Source organism: Scyliorhinus canicula, chromosome 12, assembly GCF_902713615.1.
Source record: "Scyliorhinus canicula chromosome 12, sScyCan1.1, whole genome shotgun sequence".
NCBI lineage: Eukaryota > Metazoa > Chordata > Chondrichthyes > Carcharhiniformes > Scyliorhinidae > Scyliorhinus > Scyliorhinus canicula.
In genome coordinates, this window is record NC_052157.1 from 144,765,171 (window position 1) to 144,783,638 (window position 18,468).

Sequence of the window (18,468 nt, forward strand, 5' to 3'; positions counted from 1 at the left end):
AAAAATGTGCAGAGTAGGTGTATTGGCCACGCTAAATTGCCCCTTAATTGGAAAAAATAATTGGGTAATCTAAATTTAAAAAAAGATAAAAACAAGAAATGGTGAGGTTATTTTTGGAAGGGTAGATTAAATTACAGGGTGATTTGATAGAGATGGTTAAAATTATGAAAACACGGGGCAAAATAGGTAGAAGTTCTCCAAGCAAGGACAGAGAGAAGGTCAAATACAAGAAATTTCAAAGAGAGAGTAAGAGGAATTAAATTTTTCATACCAGGGCTGAGAGGCTGTGGAATGCGCTGTCAGTGACAGAAGAAGGTAGTGTTAATCTTATCAACATTTAACAGTAGGTTAGTTAGATGGTTGAATGAAAGGGGAGGTGAGGGATATGGGAAGAAAGAAAACGTGTTATTAAGATAACTGTTCAAGTCGGGTGGCATGGTGGTGTAGTGGTTAGCACTGCTGTCTCACAGTGCTGAGGACTCGGGTTCGATTCTGGCCCTGGGTCACTGTCCGTGTGGAGTTTGTACATTCTCCCCATGTCTGTGTGGGTCTCACCCCCACAACCCGAAAAGATGTGCAGGGTAGGTGGATTGGCCACACTAAAAAAGATAAGTCAAGGATAAACCTGACACACACTGGTTAGGCAAAATGCCATGTTTTGCTGTTGTAATTTTTTAATGCAAGTTCCCCAAAAATAGTATTGACAGGGAAAGACAATTTGTTCCTAACTTCAATCAACTTCTGTGTCATACTCAGCTTCAAATACATTGTTCCTGGCATGGATTCATTTTGGTCATTACTTCCAAAAACAAATCTAAAAGTAAGGTTTTTCACTCACTTGAGAGCAGCATTGATTGCTCTTGGATACCATTAGCAATTTATATTGACACAGGAATATAAATTGCATACCTTGCGGAATGGAAATCTACTGATTTCTTTCTTCCACTCCAATTTATTCCCCTTAGCCTTTCTCTTCTGAAGTCAATGACTTGTGTCTGGCTCCATTTCCACAGACATTTGCAGCAACCCTCATCCAAACCTCATCCAAACATTTGAGTCTTCAATTCTGATCATGCACGACAAGGGCTAGATTTTTCACCTGATTTATAATCATTTCACCAGCTCCCAAAAGGTTTTACAACTCACTGAGGAGCAGCACTGATTGTTGTTGGATACCTTTAGCAATTTATATTGCTCTACCTGAGCTTGAGACAGAGGTTTCTTAAGCTGCCATTCCACATTCCTCTCCACGAGAGCTCCTACTAGTGGTAACTCAGGAAAAGCTATTAGATCCACCCATATATGGTTGTCTGTATTGCAATGTCATGAAAATGATAAAAATACATCCTCCAACATATTAATCTTCATTTGTGCCATAACAATGCACTTCTTACTCGGAATTCATTTAATAAAAATAAATTCAGAGTACACAATTAATTATTGTTCAATAATGGGGCAATTTAGCGTAGCCAATCCACCTACCCTGCACATCTTTGAGTTGTGGGGTGCAACCCATGCAGACAATACCTGGAATCCAACATTTTATGAATGGTGAAAGGACCATTAATTTATAAAACAAAAGCCCCTACACATTTTAGAACAACTAATTGATGTGCAGTTTTATTAAAATTAAAGGTTTTCCCTCATTTACCAGGCAGCATGCCAAGCCTACTGCAGCCCAACCTCCGATCCCCTTCGGGCAGACGCGCAGCCAGAGAATTGGTGTAAGATAAATGCAATGAGCCCTGCGTTTAGCCTTCAAGGCCTGGTCAAGCTAATCTCTGCCTCATTCCTCTTCTCCCAGCAGATTCACACCAGGGAGTTGGCCAAAACTGCAAACAATCCCGAGGTTAGAAGTTTTTTTGTGGTCAGAGACATCTCTTTGCAAAAGGGGAGAATCTCAGCCCGGACAGCAAAAGGCTTTGATGTAGCAACCACTGGGTCTTGATCAGCAACAGGGACCCCACAACCAGCTGTAGTGATCCTGTTGTAATCCCAACTGAGAAAATCTAGTCCAAAACAAGACAATAAAGGAGGTCCTGGAGCTTTTCTGGTCTGCAACATTCGATACAAGATCCTCCAGTATAGAACATAGAACAGTACAGCACAGAACAGGCCCTTCGGCCCTCAATGTTGTGCCGAGCCATGATCACCCTACTCAAACTCACGTATCCACCCTATACCCGTAACCCAACAACCCCCCCCCTTAACCTTACTTTAATTAGGACAATACGGGCAATTTAGCATGGCCAATCCACCTAACCCGCACATCTTTGGACTGTGGGAGGAAACCGGAGCACCCGGAGGAAACCCACGCACACAGGGGGAGGACGTGCAGACTCCACACATATATTTATTCATTTGACCATTAGGATGCTATGTTTTTTTATTGCTAAAAAAAATCTCTGCTCTTGACACTCTTTGCTTCCCTGTGTGCTTCATTCAGTAGTAATAAGCAGTCTGGAAATAATTAGCGACAATAGGTTATTCATAACCTCTCTCCATAGCTATGTAAACAAACAATTAAAAAAAACATCTTTCCTGTACGTGAAATAATAAAAATTAGTCCCAAGAATAAGGTATTAGAGCAAATTTCAGCACCTTAGGCAGAAACTGTTTGATTACTCTACTTTTAACTAATGTGTGAAGCAATAGAACAGAGCAGGTTTTAATTATATAAATGTACTGCATTTCTGCAAATAGAAGCATCAATATGTTCGGCACAATCGTAATATTAAGAACAGAAGGTTGATCAAAAGTAGTTCATTTCCTGCACTGGGTTTTGTAATGATTCCGATCATCCAAAGGCTACTTTCAGATATTAACGGGACTAGATTTATCAAGCTTTGTGTGATTTTTAAAAGCTGCCATTTGGGGCCCCGTCTGCCGGCAGAATATCCCGATCTCACCAAAGTCTATGGATGTTTGAGCGGCTCGCCGCATTTCATAGCTCTGTGTCCACCATAATGGGGGCCATAAAATTCAGCCCTCAGTTTCCACTAATAATACAACAGATTAGTCGAAGGGAGTGATTTCATTGTTCATAGCACTAAACACTAATCTGATCAACATGATTGGATTTGCAATTTGGCATCCAGTAGAGATTTTATAAAATGCTAATTATACATCCATTGATTCAATTGCTACATACCTGCTCCAATCGCTACTGTGAAAGCATCACCACAAGCTACCATGGTAACCTTTACCCCACGCAGGTCAGAGACCAAGTACGGCAATCGATTATTGTGACGTGTATTCGTGCCTAGCTGTCCATGTTGGTTACTGCCAAACGTATAACATTCTCCAGCTTCTGAAATGAACAAAGAAAGTTTTCGTTTAGAATTCTTAAACAAAAGACTGATGGCACAGCACAGTGCTGTACTCCCAGAAAAGTGAGTTAGGATAGATGTTTGCTACGAGAATCAACCACCCATCAGGTTAGTTCAAGTGGGAGGAGAAGAATATGAAGAGAAAAGTTGGTACCATTTGGATCAAGGTAATGCATACCAGATTGGAAATTGGAAGTGACAAAGTGCACACCTCTTTGCAGCGAGCTTTGGGGCCGATCTGGGTTCTTAGTTGGAGTATGGTTTATGAAATGAAAAATGAAAATCGCTTATTGTCACGAGTAGGCTGCAATGAAGTTACTGTGAAAAGCCCCTAGTCGCCACATTCCGGCGCCTGTCCGGGGAGGCTGGTACGGGAATCAAACCGTGCTGCTGGCCTGCCTTGGTCTGCTTTAAAAGCCAGCGATTTAGCCCAGTGAGCTAAACCAGCCCCTTGGGGAGTTTCGGGGTGACATTAAAATAAAAGTGTGCACAACATAGTACCTTTCATATAGAAAAACATCACAGGTGTTTCAGAGAAATAGAATCAAACAAAAACACATCTCAGGAAAAATAAAATGAAATGGTTGAAAGCAAATTACTGTGGATGCTAGAATCTGAAACAAAAGCAGAAAATGCTGGACAATCTGAGCAGGTCTGACAGCAACTGTGGAGAGCGAACAGAGCTAACGTTTTGAGTCTGGATGACTCTTGGTCAGAGCTGGAGAGAATTGGAAATAGGAAGCGATTTATAACATAGCGGGGTGGGGATTGAAGCTGTAGGACTGGATAGAGGGCCAACAAAAGGTAGAGGCTGGGGAGAGATTGACAGAGGTGTTGTGGACATAAAGACAAAGGGAATGTAAATGGTGGTGATAATGAGTATGAACGGTGCCGATAGTGGCACATTAAGAGATCAGAAAATGTTAATAGGAGAACAAAGGTAAGCAGTGTGTCAAAGGACAACCTGGAACAGATGGCCCTAGTGGGGCAGGGAAAGGGGAGACGGTGGTGGGGGACAATTTACCTGTTGTTTGGTCAAGGAATATTGACAGCTAGGATGTGTTCATCTGTTTCAAGCTGCAGCTGAGAGGTACTGAGCATTTTAGGATTGTTCAGCTTCTGTCATTAAGGTTGATAAGTGAAATGTGACATCTAGATAGATTACTAATGAATCTTCTGTACCATTGCTCATTGCTAGCAACAGCATTTAAAAAAAATACATACAGGCAGTACACAATTTAATCAAAAGGTAAAATGCTGCAGTGTAGATGTGCACCCCTTTACGTATATAAATTAACCATGTTTCAATGATAGCATGCTTGCTGCTGCCTCAAGGCGCTGAGGACACAGGTTCGATCCCGGCCCCGGGTCACTGTCGTGTGCAGCTTGTACGTTCTCCCCATATCTGCGTGAGTCTCTCCCCCACAACCCAAAGAGATGTGCAGGATAGATGGATTGGCCATGCTAAATTACCCCTTAATTGGAAAAAAAATAACTGGGTACTCTAAATTTATAAAAACATATTATAGCCCCTTGCATATTGAGGCAGGAGTTTGTGGGTTCTAGTCCCACTCCACAGACTTCAATACAAAATGCTGAAACAGTTCATGTCCAAATGCAGCAGGACCTGGACAATATCCAGGCATGGGCTGACAAGTAATATGTACGCCACACAAGTGCCAAGCAATGACCATTTCCAACAAGAGAAGATCTAACCATTGCCCCTTGACATTCAATGGCATTGCCATCGCTGAATCCCCCCCAGTTAACATCCTGAGGTTACCACTGACCAGAAATGGAACTGGACTGGCCATATAAATACTGTGGCTACAGAGCAGGTCAAAGGCTAAAAATCCTGCAGGGAGGAACTCACCTCCTGACCCCCGCCAAAGCCTGTCCATCATCTAGAAGGCACAAGTCAGGAGTGTATTAGAATACTTCCTACTTGCCTGGATGAGTGCATCTCCAACAACACTCAAGAAGCTCAACGCCACCTCGGACAAAGTAGCCGGCTTAATAGCTAGCCCTTCCACAAACACCCAATCCCACCACAGCCGATGAATAATAGTGTGTACCATCTACAAGATGCACTGCAGGAACTCACCAATGTAGGCGTGCTATAATTAAAAAAACTAAATTGGCAGCATCTTCCAAACCCAGGACCACTACCATCTAGGAGCAGTGCTTTTCAAAGTGCGGGTCACAACTTGTGGGTGGGTCTCGGGCATGTGTCAGGAGGGTCGTGGAATGATCGGTCGCAATGTTCCGTACTGGTCCCAATCGCGGGAGAAACGCCCAGTGGCCACTGCTGGCATTTTTATTGAGAATGGCAGCTGAGAAGGAAATTAGGCTGTGTGCAGTCTTCCAGCCAGAAATGGCAGTAGTGAGCAGGTCACACGCCACGCTTGATGTCAAGCGCCCTGTACAAACTTTTGGTGCAAAATCACAGAGGAGAGCTTCTTCCATTTTCTAGCTACTCGCAAACAAGGCAAGTGGACTGTGAAGATGGGTCGCTTGGTTGCAAGAAAGAGCCCTGCCAGAGACGGGGACAGGCAAAGTACCTCCTGACCAAGACCTCAAATCTGAATCTGGTGGAGAGAGCTGCTCAGGAGAGTCCAGTGCAGGTCAGAGCAGTGCTTGTGTTAGCTCTGTACAGAGCTCCAGGGTCTCTGGTTAACAGTCTACAAAGAAGAAGCTTAACACAGGCCAAAGCAGTATGCAGATGATTTCTTGAGGCATGGCTTTGTCAATTGTGTCAACGTAAGTAAGGATGCAAAGCCCCTGCGCATTCTATGCAGGGAAGTACAGGCAAATAAGAGGAGAAATTTCAGATTTTGAAAGAGAAGTGGTGGGTGAAAAATTCCCTTTGAGGTTGAAACCCCAGAGTCAGTTTTTAACTTACAGCTGACTGTAAATGAAAAGATTACGCTTAGAACATAGAACATAGAACAGTACAGCACAGAACAGGCCCTTCGGCCCTCGATGTTGTGCCGAGCAATGATCACCCTACTTAACCCACGTAACCGGTATACCCGTAACCCAACAATCCCCCCATTAACCTTACACTACGGGCAATTTAGCCTGGCCAATCCACCTAACCCGCACATCTTTGGACTGTGGGAGGAAACCGGAGCACCCGGAGGAAACCCACGCGCACACGGGGAGGACGTGCAGACTCCGCACAGACAGTGACCCAGCCGGGAATCGAACCTGGGACCCTGGAGCTGTGAAGCATTGATGCTAACCACCATGCTACCGTGAGGCTTCTGTACCTGACCTGTGACAGCACATTAAAAACACGCAAAAAGCTCATGTAGCTTTCAGAATTCTGGAGTAGCATCTCCCAGGAGTATCCAGCGCTGAGCAAAACAAGCATTTTGTTCCTAATGCCCTTCACGACGACCAACATGTGCGAGGTTAGATTTTCTGTTCTTACAAAGGTGAAGACGGCACAAAGGAACTGGCTGCAGTTGCCCCTGATAGGCGCATTGCCCTCGCCTCTTGTGAGGACCAAGCATTTAAGACTCCCCTTGCATTTAAGGTAAATTAATGCAGTGTGGGTCACGCAGGTCTCCCGGATAGGATCACAAAGGCTGGCCGGCTTGGATCACGAAGCCTAGCTGGTTGGCAAAAGTGGGTCCTGAGAAACAAGTTTGAAAAACATCGATCTAGAAGGACAAGAGCAGCAGATACCTGAGAACATCACCAACTGGAGGTTCCCCCCCCATGTCACTCACCATCCTGACTTGGAAATATATCAATGTTCCTTCACTGTCACTGGGCCAAAATCCTGGAACTCCCTCCCTAACAGCACTGTGGGTATACCTACACCTCGTGGGCTCCAGTGGTTCAAGAAGGCAGCTCACCACCGTCTTCTGAAGGGAACTGGGGACGGGCAATAAATACTGGTCCAGCAAGAGATGCCCACATCCCGTAAATGCATTTTAAAAACTCAGCGCAACACTGAGAGTGTGCGGCACCTTCGAAGGTACCATCTTTTGGATGAGCCTTACCCCAAAGGTCCCGTTTGTTCTCTCGGGTGAAAGTAAATGATCCCACAGCATTATTTGGAAGAGGTGCAGGGCAGGTCACCCGCGTCCTTACCAACATTTATTCTTGAATCAACATCCCCAAAACAGTAACTCTCACATTGCTGTTTCTGGGAGCTTGCTGTGCACAAAGAACATTTTCCAGATGACAACCGTGACCACTTAAAAGTACTTCATCAACTGAAACGCCTTTGGGACATGCTATGAATGGCAATTTCTTGTACTTTTTCTTGATTGTTTTGCATTCTAGAAATCAATACCTAAATCATGTTCAGGTTAGATTGGTTCGATTTATTTTTTAGCATCATCGCCCAAGTGCTAAATAGGCAGATGCAGAGCGGAATTATTTAATTCTGTTTGATCAAACAATGCTACGACTGGGTAGGGCTCATCTATTTGTGATGTAGGTGAGAAACTAACACAAGCCACATTGTTCTTTCTTCTGGGACGTAGGTGGACCAGAACAAAGCAATATTTATTGTCCATCCTTAGTTGTCCAGGTAAATCCTTCCGAAAGGACATTAGGAAACTAGCTGTGCTTCTATGAGTTTGGCTCCTTTCATGCTCATTTTACTGATGCCCGTTTACAAACTGATTTCAGTTTCAACAACTTGACATGGTGGGAATTTAACCTCATGATCTCTAGATGACAGGGGCAGCACGGTGATGTAGTGGTTAGCACTGCTGCCTCACGGCGCCGAGGTCCCAGGTTCGATCCCGGCTCTGGGTCACTGTCCGTGTGGAGTTTGCACATTCTCCCCGTGTTTGCGTGGGTTTCGCCCCCACAACCCAAAGACGTGCAGGCTAGGTGGATTGACCACGCTAAATTGTCCCTTAATTGGAAAAAATGGATTGGGTACTCTAAATTTATAAAGAAAAAAAAAGATCTCTAGATGACTGATACAGTACCGGAGATACTAGGATGTTGTTATGTCACAGATGCTGCCTGACACGCTGAGCATTTTCAACATTTGTTGTTTATATTTCTGATTCCCAGCAGACACATTATTGTGCCTTTAAACACTAAAGTCACTGGCTCTCTCTTTAAGTTTTCCGACTTAAATACCGAATTTTCTGGCGGTCAATGACAGCCGATACTTTTCAGAGTGTATTTTTTGTCACTGTGTATTAGACATAGAAGACGGCACGGTGGCGCAGTGGTTAGCACTGCTGCTTCACGGTGCGTAGGACTCAAATTCGATCCCGGCCCCGGGTCATTGTGTATGGAGTTTGCACATTCTCCACGTGGCTATGTGGGTCTCACCCCAAGAACTGAAAGATGTGCAGGGTAGGTTGATTGGCCACGCTAAATTGGAAATTTAAAACAAAACACCGAATCATTCTAATCCCATATTCCAGCACTTTGCCCAGAGACTTGCATGCCCTGGGATCACAAATGCACCTCTAAATACTTCTTAAATGTCATGAGGGTCTCTGTCCCCACCACACTTACAGGCAGCAAGTTCCAAACTCCCACCACCCTCTAGGTACAAAAAGGGTTTCCTCACATCCCTCTAAACCTCCTGCCCCTTACCTTAAATCTAACTGCCTTGTCACTGACCCCTCCACCAAGGGGAGAAGTTTGTTCCTGTCTACTCTATCGAAGCCCCTCATAATTTCATACGTCTCAATCATGTCCCCCCTCAGTCTCCTCAGCTCGTAGGAAAATAATCCAACTCTATTCAATCTCTCTTTATATCTAAAACTCTCCAGCTCAGGCAACATCCTGGTAAATCACCTCTGCACCCTTTCCAATGCTATCACATCCCTCCTATAATGTGGATTCCAGAACTGCACACAATACTCTAGCTGTGGCCTAACCAATCTTTTATGCAATTCCAGCATAACCTCCCTGCACTTAAACTCTATGCCTCGGCTAAAAAAAGCAAGTATACCATATGCCTTCTTAACCTCTGTAACCTTAAGGAACTGGTGTACATGCACACCAAAATCCCTGTGATCCTCGGTGCTTCTCAGGTTCCTGCTGGTTATCATGTATTCCCTTGCCTTGTTTATCCTGCCCAAGTGCATCACCTCACACTTATACAGATTGAATTATATATGCCAATGATAAGCCCATCTGACCAGCCCATCTCTATCCTCTTGTAATCCAAGGCCATCATCCTCATTATTTACCACCCCATCAATTTTCATTAATCCGCAAGTTTACTGATCAACCCTCCTACATTCACATCTAAATAATTTATAGAAATCACAATCAGCGAGATCCCCAACACTGATCCCCGCAGTATCTCACTGGACACAGGCTTGCAGTCATAAAATCATTCCTCAACCATCACCTCTGCTTCCTGCCACTCTGCCAGTTTTGGATCCAATTTGCCAAATTTCCTTGCATCCCGTGGGCTCATACCTTCGCTATCAGTCTCCCATATGTGACCTTATCAAAAGCCTTGGTGAAGTCCAAATACTCTACGTCAAATACACTGCCCTCATCTACACACCTAGTTACCTTCTCGAAAAATTCAATCAGGTTGGTCAGACATGACCTCCTCTCACCAAAACCATGCTGACTCTTCTCAATTAATCCCTGCCTCTCAAAATGCAGACTAATTCTGTCTCTCAGAATTTCTTCCTATAGTTTCTCCACCACTTGAGGTTAGACTGGCTGGCTTGTAGTTTCCTGATGTATCCCTTTCTCCCTTTTTGAATAATGGTACCACATTGGCTAGCCTCCAGTCCCCCTGCATCTCTCCTGTGGCTAGAGAGGAATTGAAACTTTTTGCCAGTGCCCCTATTTCCTCCCTTGCCTCATTCAGCAGTGTGGGATACATTTCATCTGGCCCTGGAGATTGTCTACTTTTAAGCCTGCCAGACCACTCAGAACCTCTTCTCTGGCTACGTTAATCTCTTTAATTTTATTACAGTCCTTCTCTCTGATTTCTATACCTATACTGTCCCTCTGAACAGCGAACACGGAAACAAAGAATTCATTTAGACCTCTCACTATGTCCTCTGCCTCCACACACAAATTATTGGGGTCCTTAATGGGCCCTGCTCTTTCCCTAGGTATCCTTTTACCCTTAATGTACTTGTAAAACAACTTAGGATTTTCCTTGATTTTACCTGTCAATATCCTTTCATGTCCCCTTTTTGCTCTCCTAATTTTCCTTTTTAATTTCCCTCTTGCACATTCTATACACCTCTAGGCCTTCTGTTGTTTTGAGCCCTTGACATTTGCCATAAGCCTCCCTTTTTCTTCTTATCCAATGCTGTATATCCCTCGATATCCAGGGTTCACTGGATTGATTGGTCCCACCCTTTTTCTTGATTAGATCATGTTGGTCCTGTACTCCCCCTATTTCTTTTTTGAATGCGTCCCATTGTTCTGTCACAGATTTACCTAAAAGTGTCTGCACCGGTCCACTCTGGCCAAATCGTATCTGATATTAAAATCGGCCTTCCCCCATTTTAGAACTTTGATCTCAGGCCCATCTTTGTCCTTTTCCATAACAATATTGAATCCAATGGTTACAACCCCTTTCTGCAAAATGCTCCCCTACTGACACTTCAGCCATTTGCTGAACTTTGTTTTCGAAAATCAAGTCCACGACTGCCCACTCTCTTGTAGCTCCTCCATTTTCTGCTTCAATTCAATGATCTTCATCAGCTCTATCTCCCTAGAGCTACACTTGCTAGAATGGATCCTGCCTGTGCGAGATGTCATTTGGCTCCTGCAACACCAAACATCATATGTTTTGGTCATGATCAAGGCTGGCTATATTCTGGTCCTCTGCGATCATAACTTTTTCATACATGTGTGGGAAATCTATTGATATTAGGGCAGCACGGTAGCATAGTGGTTACGTAATTGCTTCACAGCTCCAGAGTCCCAGGTTCGATTCCTGGCTTGGTTCACTGTCTGTGCGGAGTCTGCACGTTCTCCCCGTGTGTGTGCGTGGGTTTCCTCCGGGTGCTCCGGTTTCCTCCCACAGTCCAAAGATGTGCAGGTTAGGTGGATTGACCATGCTAAATTGCCCTAGTGTCCAAAATTTCCCTTAGTGTTGGGTGGGGTTACTGGGTTCTGGGGATCGGGTGGAGGTGTGGCCTTGGGTAGGGTGCTCTTTCTAAGAGCCGGTGCAGACTCGATGGGCCGAATGGCCTCCTTCTGCACTGTAAATTCTATGAAATTAGTATTTCTGGGGTAATCAATAACAAGATCATCAGCAGTCAGGTGCTCTGGCCTTTGCCTCATTGTTTGCAGGTCGATTATTTTATTCAATTGGAAGATTGCGGGTTCCACCCTTTCATTTGCAATGGGTAGAGGAATTGATGAAAATTCTTAATTTAAGATTAAATATACCTTCCACGGATCAATTAAAATATTTGATTCAATCTGGCAACCTATTATTCATTCTTTTAACAACCTTTCTTTTTCCTCTACAAGTTTTTGTATAATTCTTTTTTTCTTTAAAGAGTACCCAATTCATTTTTTCCAATTAAGGGGCAATTCACCTACCCTGCACATCTTTGGGTTGTGGGGGCGAAACCCACGCAAACACGGGGAGAATGTGCAAACTCCACAGGGACAGTGACCCAGAGCCGGGATCGAACCTGGGACCTCGGCGCCGTGAGGCTGCAGGGCTAACCCTCTGCGCCACCGTGCTGCCCCCAGTTTCTGTCTAGTCCTCTTCTTTTCCTTTCTCCTCTGTCTCTTTTTTCATCCTTTTTCTTCAAACTTTTTCTTTGCCTGCATTTTACGATGTACCTTTTTGTAAAAGTTTATAAAGTTTGGGGGTAAAAAAGACTGTTTTGCGTCCTCAACAAAGTGTGACATCTAAAATGGCAAACAATCTACAGTATCGCTGGTGATGATAAATCAGAGGAATGTTGTACTGTGTAAAATATGAGGCATCATTCTACTGCTAAAGTATAACTGTACCGGTATTTTTTGAGGCTATAAAATTAATTAATACTAAGTAAACATGGAGCTGTACTCATTTACATTTTAATTGTTGTAGATCAGAACACTGGCTCTGATTGAGAGAATATCAATTAAGACCCGACAGTCATTGAAGGGATGGGGCGCGATTCTCCGCACTCACGCCGGTTCGGAGAATAGAGGGCTGCGCAAATTTTCACGGCGACGCTGGTCCGACACCCTCCCGCTATTCTCCGAACCCCGCACAAACTACACGTCGGCATTCCCGGCAAAGGCCTCGAACGCGCCCCCGACAAGACCAGAATCGCTACTTATTGGCCCCCCGCTATTCTCCTGCCCCGATGGGCCGAAGTCCCAACGTCATCACGCACTGTTTTCACGCCGGCCAACACACCTGCTTTTCAAGTTCGTCAACCAGTCGTGCTGGCTGACGAGAGCTTCGAGGAGGTGAGCGCACCGCTCAGCGCACAGCTCAGCGCACTGCTGGAGTCTGGCCACAACGGGGAAGGCATCCCCGAGAACGGGAGGGGGGTCCAGAGCGGGGGTGAGTGGGGGAGACGGAGGGGGGAGTGGGGGAGATGGAGGGGGGAGTGGGGGAGACGGAGGGGGGAGTGGGGAGACGGAGGGGGGAGTGGGGGAGACGGAGGGGGGAGAGGGGGAGACGGAGGGGGAGTGGGGGAGACGGAGGGGGGAGTGGGAGAGACGGAGGGGGGAGTGGGGGAGACGGAGGGGGGAGTGTGGGAGACGGAGGGGCGAGTGGGGGAGACGGAGGGGGGAGTGTGGGAGACGGAGGGGGGAGTGGGGGAGACGGAGGGGGGAGTGTGGGAGACGGAGGGGGGAGTGTGGGAGACAGAGGGGGGAGTGGGGGAGAAGGGGGGGGAGAGTGGGAGACGGAGGGGGGAGTGGGGGAGACGGAGGGGGGAGTGGGGAGACGGAGGGGGGAGTGTGGGAGACGGAGGGGGGAGTGGGGGAGACGGAGGGGGGAGTGGGGGAGACGGAGGGGGAGTGGGGGAGACGGAGGGGGGAGTGTGGGAGACGGAGGGGGGAGACGGAGGGGGGAGTGGGGGAGACGGAGGTGGGAGTGGGGGGGGAGTGGGGGAGACGGAGGGGGTAGTGGGGGAGATGGAGGGGGGAGTGGGAGAGACGGAGGGGGTAGTGGGGGAGACGGAGGGGGGAGTGGGGGAGACGGAGGGGGGAGTGTGGGAGACGGAGGGGGAGTGGGGGAGACGGAGGGGGGAGTGGGGGAGACGGAGGGGGAGTGGGGGAGACGGAGGGGGGAGTGGGGGAGACGGAGGGGGAGTGGGGGGGGGAGTGGGGGAGACGGAGGGGGGGGGAGTGGGAGTGGGGGGGGGTAGGGAGAGAGTGAGCGAGTGACCCGTCCAACCCCGGTTACAAAGTGTCTGCCACCATGCCATGGCGTGCCGGTCACGAAGACACGGCCGCTGGTTGCCCTGTGGCTTACGGCCACAGGCCACTGACACACCGGTGAAGAGGACGTAGTTAACTGCCTGTTGGATGCAGAAAGTGACCAGGGGTTAGGCTGCCCGCGTGTCAGCAGCACGACCAGGCCACCGGGACACACAGGTATCCCGTGGCAGGCGGCTGCCAAGGTGTCGACTAACCTCCGTCTAACATGTCCCGTTTCTCTGCCCCCACCACCCTTCTGTAGGTTAGCACGATGTCTGCGAACAGAACGGCTATGTTCTGCGCAGTGGTTGGGGCCGCTGCAGTGCATTTGGCGATGCAGCAGCATCCACAGCCACAACCCGCAGTGGATGCAGGGCCAGCTGCAGCAGCAGAGGGAAGGGCCGAGGAGTTGCCAGTCGTCGAGCAGCATGGGGGGGAGGAGGAGGAGGGGGAGGAGGAGAGAGTGAGGGTGCAGCCACGGCACCAGAGGCGACGACCAAGGCCGATAGTGTACCGTGCCCGGATCTCTTTCCTAACAATGACGGACATCACCTGCAGGAGGAGACTCCGGCTGAGTAGGCAGACGGTGATACATATCTGTCACCTCGTGGCGCACCTCGAACGGGGGGAGGACACGCGATCCCGGTTGCCATCAAGGTGACGGTCGCTCTTAACTTCTATGCGACCGGCTCCTTCCAGTCTCCGAGCGGGGACCTCTCCGGGATCTCCCAGTCATCGGTCCACAGGTGTATCCGGGATGTGACCGACGCCCTCTATGCCATCGCCGATCGCTACATCACCTTTCCTGAGGACCGAGCAACTCAAGACTCACGAGCTCGTGGATTTGCCAGCGTGGCCGGGATACCGATGGTGCAGGGGGCAATCGATTGTGTTCACGTCCCCATGCGCCTGCCTGCAGGGGACAGGGAGGTGTTCACAAACAGAAGGGGGACATACTCCATGAATATCCAGGTGGTATGCGACCCCCACATGAGGATCATGAACGTCTGTGCAAGGTTCCCAGAGAGTGTGCATGACTCCTACATACTGGCGCAGTCGTACATCCCTGCGATGTTTGAGGGGCGCCCCCCCCCGGCTGAGGGGCTGGTTGCTAGGCGACAGGGGTTATCCGCTGAGGTCTTGGCTGATGACGCCTATACGGAGGCCTCAGACCAATGCGGAAACACGATACAACGAGGCCCATGCAGCAACCAGGGGTGTGGTGGAGCGCTGCCTTGGCCTCCTGAAGATGAGATTCAGGTGCCTGGACCGCTCCGGAGGGGCCCTGCAGTACCAGCCCGACAGGGTCGCTCGCATTGTTGTGGTCTGCTGTGCGCTGCACAACATCGCGATGCAGAGGGGAGATGACCTGCTGCAGGAGGCGGAGGGAGAAGCCAGTGGCAGTGGTGCCAGCACAGAGGAGGAGGAGGAAGAGAGGGAGGAGGAGGAGGCTGGTGGAGTGGCGGGCGCAGAACGCAGACACGACCCAGGTGCTGGTGATGTCCAGGAGGCGGCACGACGGACCCGGCGAAGACGGCGGGCACGCGACGCCTTGGTGGCAGCACGGTTCACGCGTCGCATGTGACGTCCCCGCTGAACACCAAACCACCACCTGCATCGCTAGTCATGCAGAGGGTCAACACACAACTGCCACCACCACAACCCCCCCCCCCCCCCCCCCCCCCCCCCCCCCCTCAGTGTACACTGCTCCACTTCGACATCACCCTTACCACTGGTTCCAGACGGTATGGTACAACATCGATGGCTGTGTCAGCAGGTGTGATCAGTGCCATGTGGAATGATGACAGCCCGATCTGCGATGAGCTGTGAGCTCAGAATCGTTAGAGAGAGTCTGACCCATGGCAATAGCTGAACCATCCACCTTGGTGGCTGCTGAGATCGTCACGGACACTCTATCACGTGCCCGCGTGGGCTAACTGTGGGAAGGGGTGGGGGGGAAGGGACTGCACACCCGGCACCGAAGTTTCACCGCTCGTCAACCCCAGCGACACTCGGTCACCATCACGAATCCTGTGGCTGTGGAACAATCACACAGTATTACAAGTAAGGTGGAACAGCGCACTTAATGTGAACAAACATTTACAGGTGTCCTAGCCCCTACAACTAAACTGTGCCCTTCACCCGTGCCAACTTACTCAGTGTCTCACTTTGTTGCCTTACGGGCCCTACCACTACGTCTAAGTGATTCCCCAGATGATACAGCAGGAGTGGAGGAGGACTGCTGCGAATCGCCCCCTTCGACTAGTTTCTCCTTCGGCAAGCGTTTCCTGGGGCGACCCGGCCTTGATGGGCCAGGCTGCTCTGCGGGCGTCTCGGGTGACATTGTGCCACCCTGCTCTGCCTGCTGCCCACCCCATGCACCAGGGATAGGGATGGGGGAGGTCCGAGCGCTCCGGGAACGTCCCGTGATGGAGTTAATGGGACAGGCCCCGAAACCTCCTCCTCCCTCAGGGAGCCCGGTGGCCCCCCGGGCCTCACTTTGGGACAGAGGTGCGAGCAGGAGGTGCCCCGTCGCGCGACCGACACCTGGCACTGCCAGTCCTGGAGGCCTGCAACGGTATCCACCAGGATCCGAAGGTTTGCAGAGACGGAGTCCAGGGAGTTAGACATTCCCGCCAGGGACTGTGCGACCTCAACCTGTGAGTGCACGACGCCATCCAGCACGTGTGTCAGGCGGTTTGATGCTCTCCGCGACTGACTGCTGGACTGTGCCATTGACTGCTATGACTGTGCCATGGCGTGCTGCGATTGGGGCATGACTGCGGAGACTCGGCCAAGGCCCGCTAGCGCGCCGGCAATGTTGTTTTGGCTCTGGCGCATTGCTGCCTGTGAGAGGGCAACCCTGTCCAGGGCCGAGGCTAACGCCTGCACGTGAAGCCCAACGTCTTTCATAACCTGACCCATGGCCAAAACCGTTTCACCCATTGCCTCCACCGCGGATGCCACCCGTGCGGTGTCGGCCTGGGTTTCTGCCATGAGCGGCACCACTCCCTGCTCTTGGACGCGGTTCGACTCCTCTAACAGCATCTGCAGAGTCTGGAAGACAGCCCTCATCCCGTCATTGTGTCCCTGGGTTTCTTGATGCATCGGCTGTGCGGGTGGGTTGAGAAAGTCCAGGAACTCTGAAAACGTCTGGGAGCCAGCTGCATGCTGGGACTGGCCTGGCCTCCGCCAGTCCGGGCCCTTGGCTGCTCCGACCTCCACCTGCTGTACCTGCTCAGCTGTGATGTGCGACCCAGACTGTGACCCAGGAGCCTCATCACTAAATAGGCCAGCCGGGGTGAGTGTCTCTGGGATGGTGGATGGTGTGGGAGAAAGCTGTGCCGCAATCTCGAGGTCGTCTTGGGTGGACGCCTCCTCGATGTCATCGGCCCGCTGAGAGGCCGCAGGGCCTTCGCAGGCCATTTCTTTATCTAGCGGTGTCGCTGCCCTCTGGGCGTCCTGCTCCACAGATTCTGTTGGGGAGGATGGGACTCCCCGCTGATCAGGCACCCTCTGTCGTGCGGCCCCGGGTGAGGTGGGGGCAGATGCCTGTGTCCGTCTGGAACCAGACGGCCCTGGTCGTTCGGCATCACGTCCTAGGGTTATTTAGAGACGCTTGGCCGGGCGCTGGACGGTCCCAGTGGGCAGGGTGTGTGATGGGACAGAGGATGGGGGAGGTGTTCCAGTGGGCAGGGTGTGTGAAGGGACAGAGGATGGGGGAGGTATCCCAGTGGGCAGGGTGTGTGATGGGACAGAGGATGGGGGAGGTGTCCAAGTGGGCAGGGTGTGTGAAGGGACAGAGAATGGGGGAGGTGTCCAAGTGGGCCGGGTGTGAAGGGACAGAGGATGGGGGAGGTGTCCAAGTGGGCCGGGTGTGTGAAGGGACAGAGGATGGGGGAGGTATCCCAGTGGGTAGGGTGTGAAGGGACAGAGGATGGGAGAGGTATCCCAGTGGGCAGGGTGTGTGAAGGGACAGAGGATGGGGGAGGTATCCCAGTGGGCAGGGTGTGTGAAGGGACAGAGGATGGGGGAGGTATCCCAGTGGGCAGGGTGTGTGAAGGGACAGAGGATGGGGGAGTGGGGGTCTTTGTCATACAGGGTTGTCACACTTGTTGCAGCTCCGCCAACCTCACATTGCGCGATCTCCCGAGTAGCAGATCCGCCAACAAGGTCCAGGGCCCTCTGCTCAAAAGTGGTGAGGGGCCGCAGGATGGGCGAACCCCCTCCCATCTTGTTCCGCTCACGTGTGTTGTGAGTGGTCTTGTCCTGTTGGGGGAGGGGGCATAGGTAGATTATTACAATACGGCAGGTATCAGCAGTCCATTCAGATACTGGTACAGTTTGGGGTCAAGTTGTAATAAGACGATTGCATCTCTCCACGGGGGCCAGAGCGCTGGGTCTGTGACAGCTTTGTGAAGCACCCTCAACTCACTCTGCCCCAATCCCCCTCCACCCCCCGTGCCAGGGGGGGAGGTGGGTGATTACGTAAAGGGGGGGAGGGATGGTTGTGACCCGGGGGCACCCTCTTGGCACTTACCCTGGCAGCCCTGGTGAGGTCGTGCATCTTCTTCCGACACTGGTCAGCTGAACGAGGGGTCTGCCCCACAGCACTGACGGCAGCAGCAACCTCACGGCAGGCCTGGCACACCGTGCTGGCAGGGTGGCGATGCCCTCTACGCGGGCAGACGATGCCCCATCTCTGCTCGATGGAATCGAGCAGCATCTCCACGTCAGCCTCCACAAATAGCGGGGCTGCTCTCCTCAGCTCCGACATCCTGGC

General features: G+C 50.2%; 1 protein-coding gene across 3 annotated transcripts in view; it reads right to left on the bottom strand.

Moving 5' to 3' along the window:
- Positions 1–18,468, bottom strand: part of nek8 (NIMA-related kinase 8) — a 93,416-nt gene that overhangs the window by 4,192 nt on the left and 70,756 nt on the right. For 2 of the 3 annotated variants that reach the window (XR_005462622.1, XM_038814351.1), the window contains one exon: positions 3,152–3,310. Coding sequence is in view for 2 of the 3 variants with exons in the window: in XM_038814351.1 (XP_038670279.1) it covers positions 3,152–3,310 (159 nt within the window). In the remaining variant the exon portion in view is untranslated. The remainder of the gene's footprint in view (positions 1–3,151; positions 3,311–18,468) is intronic. The other variant, XM_038814352.1, reaches the window with a different exon arrangement.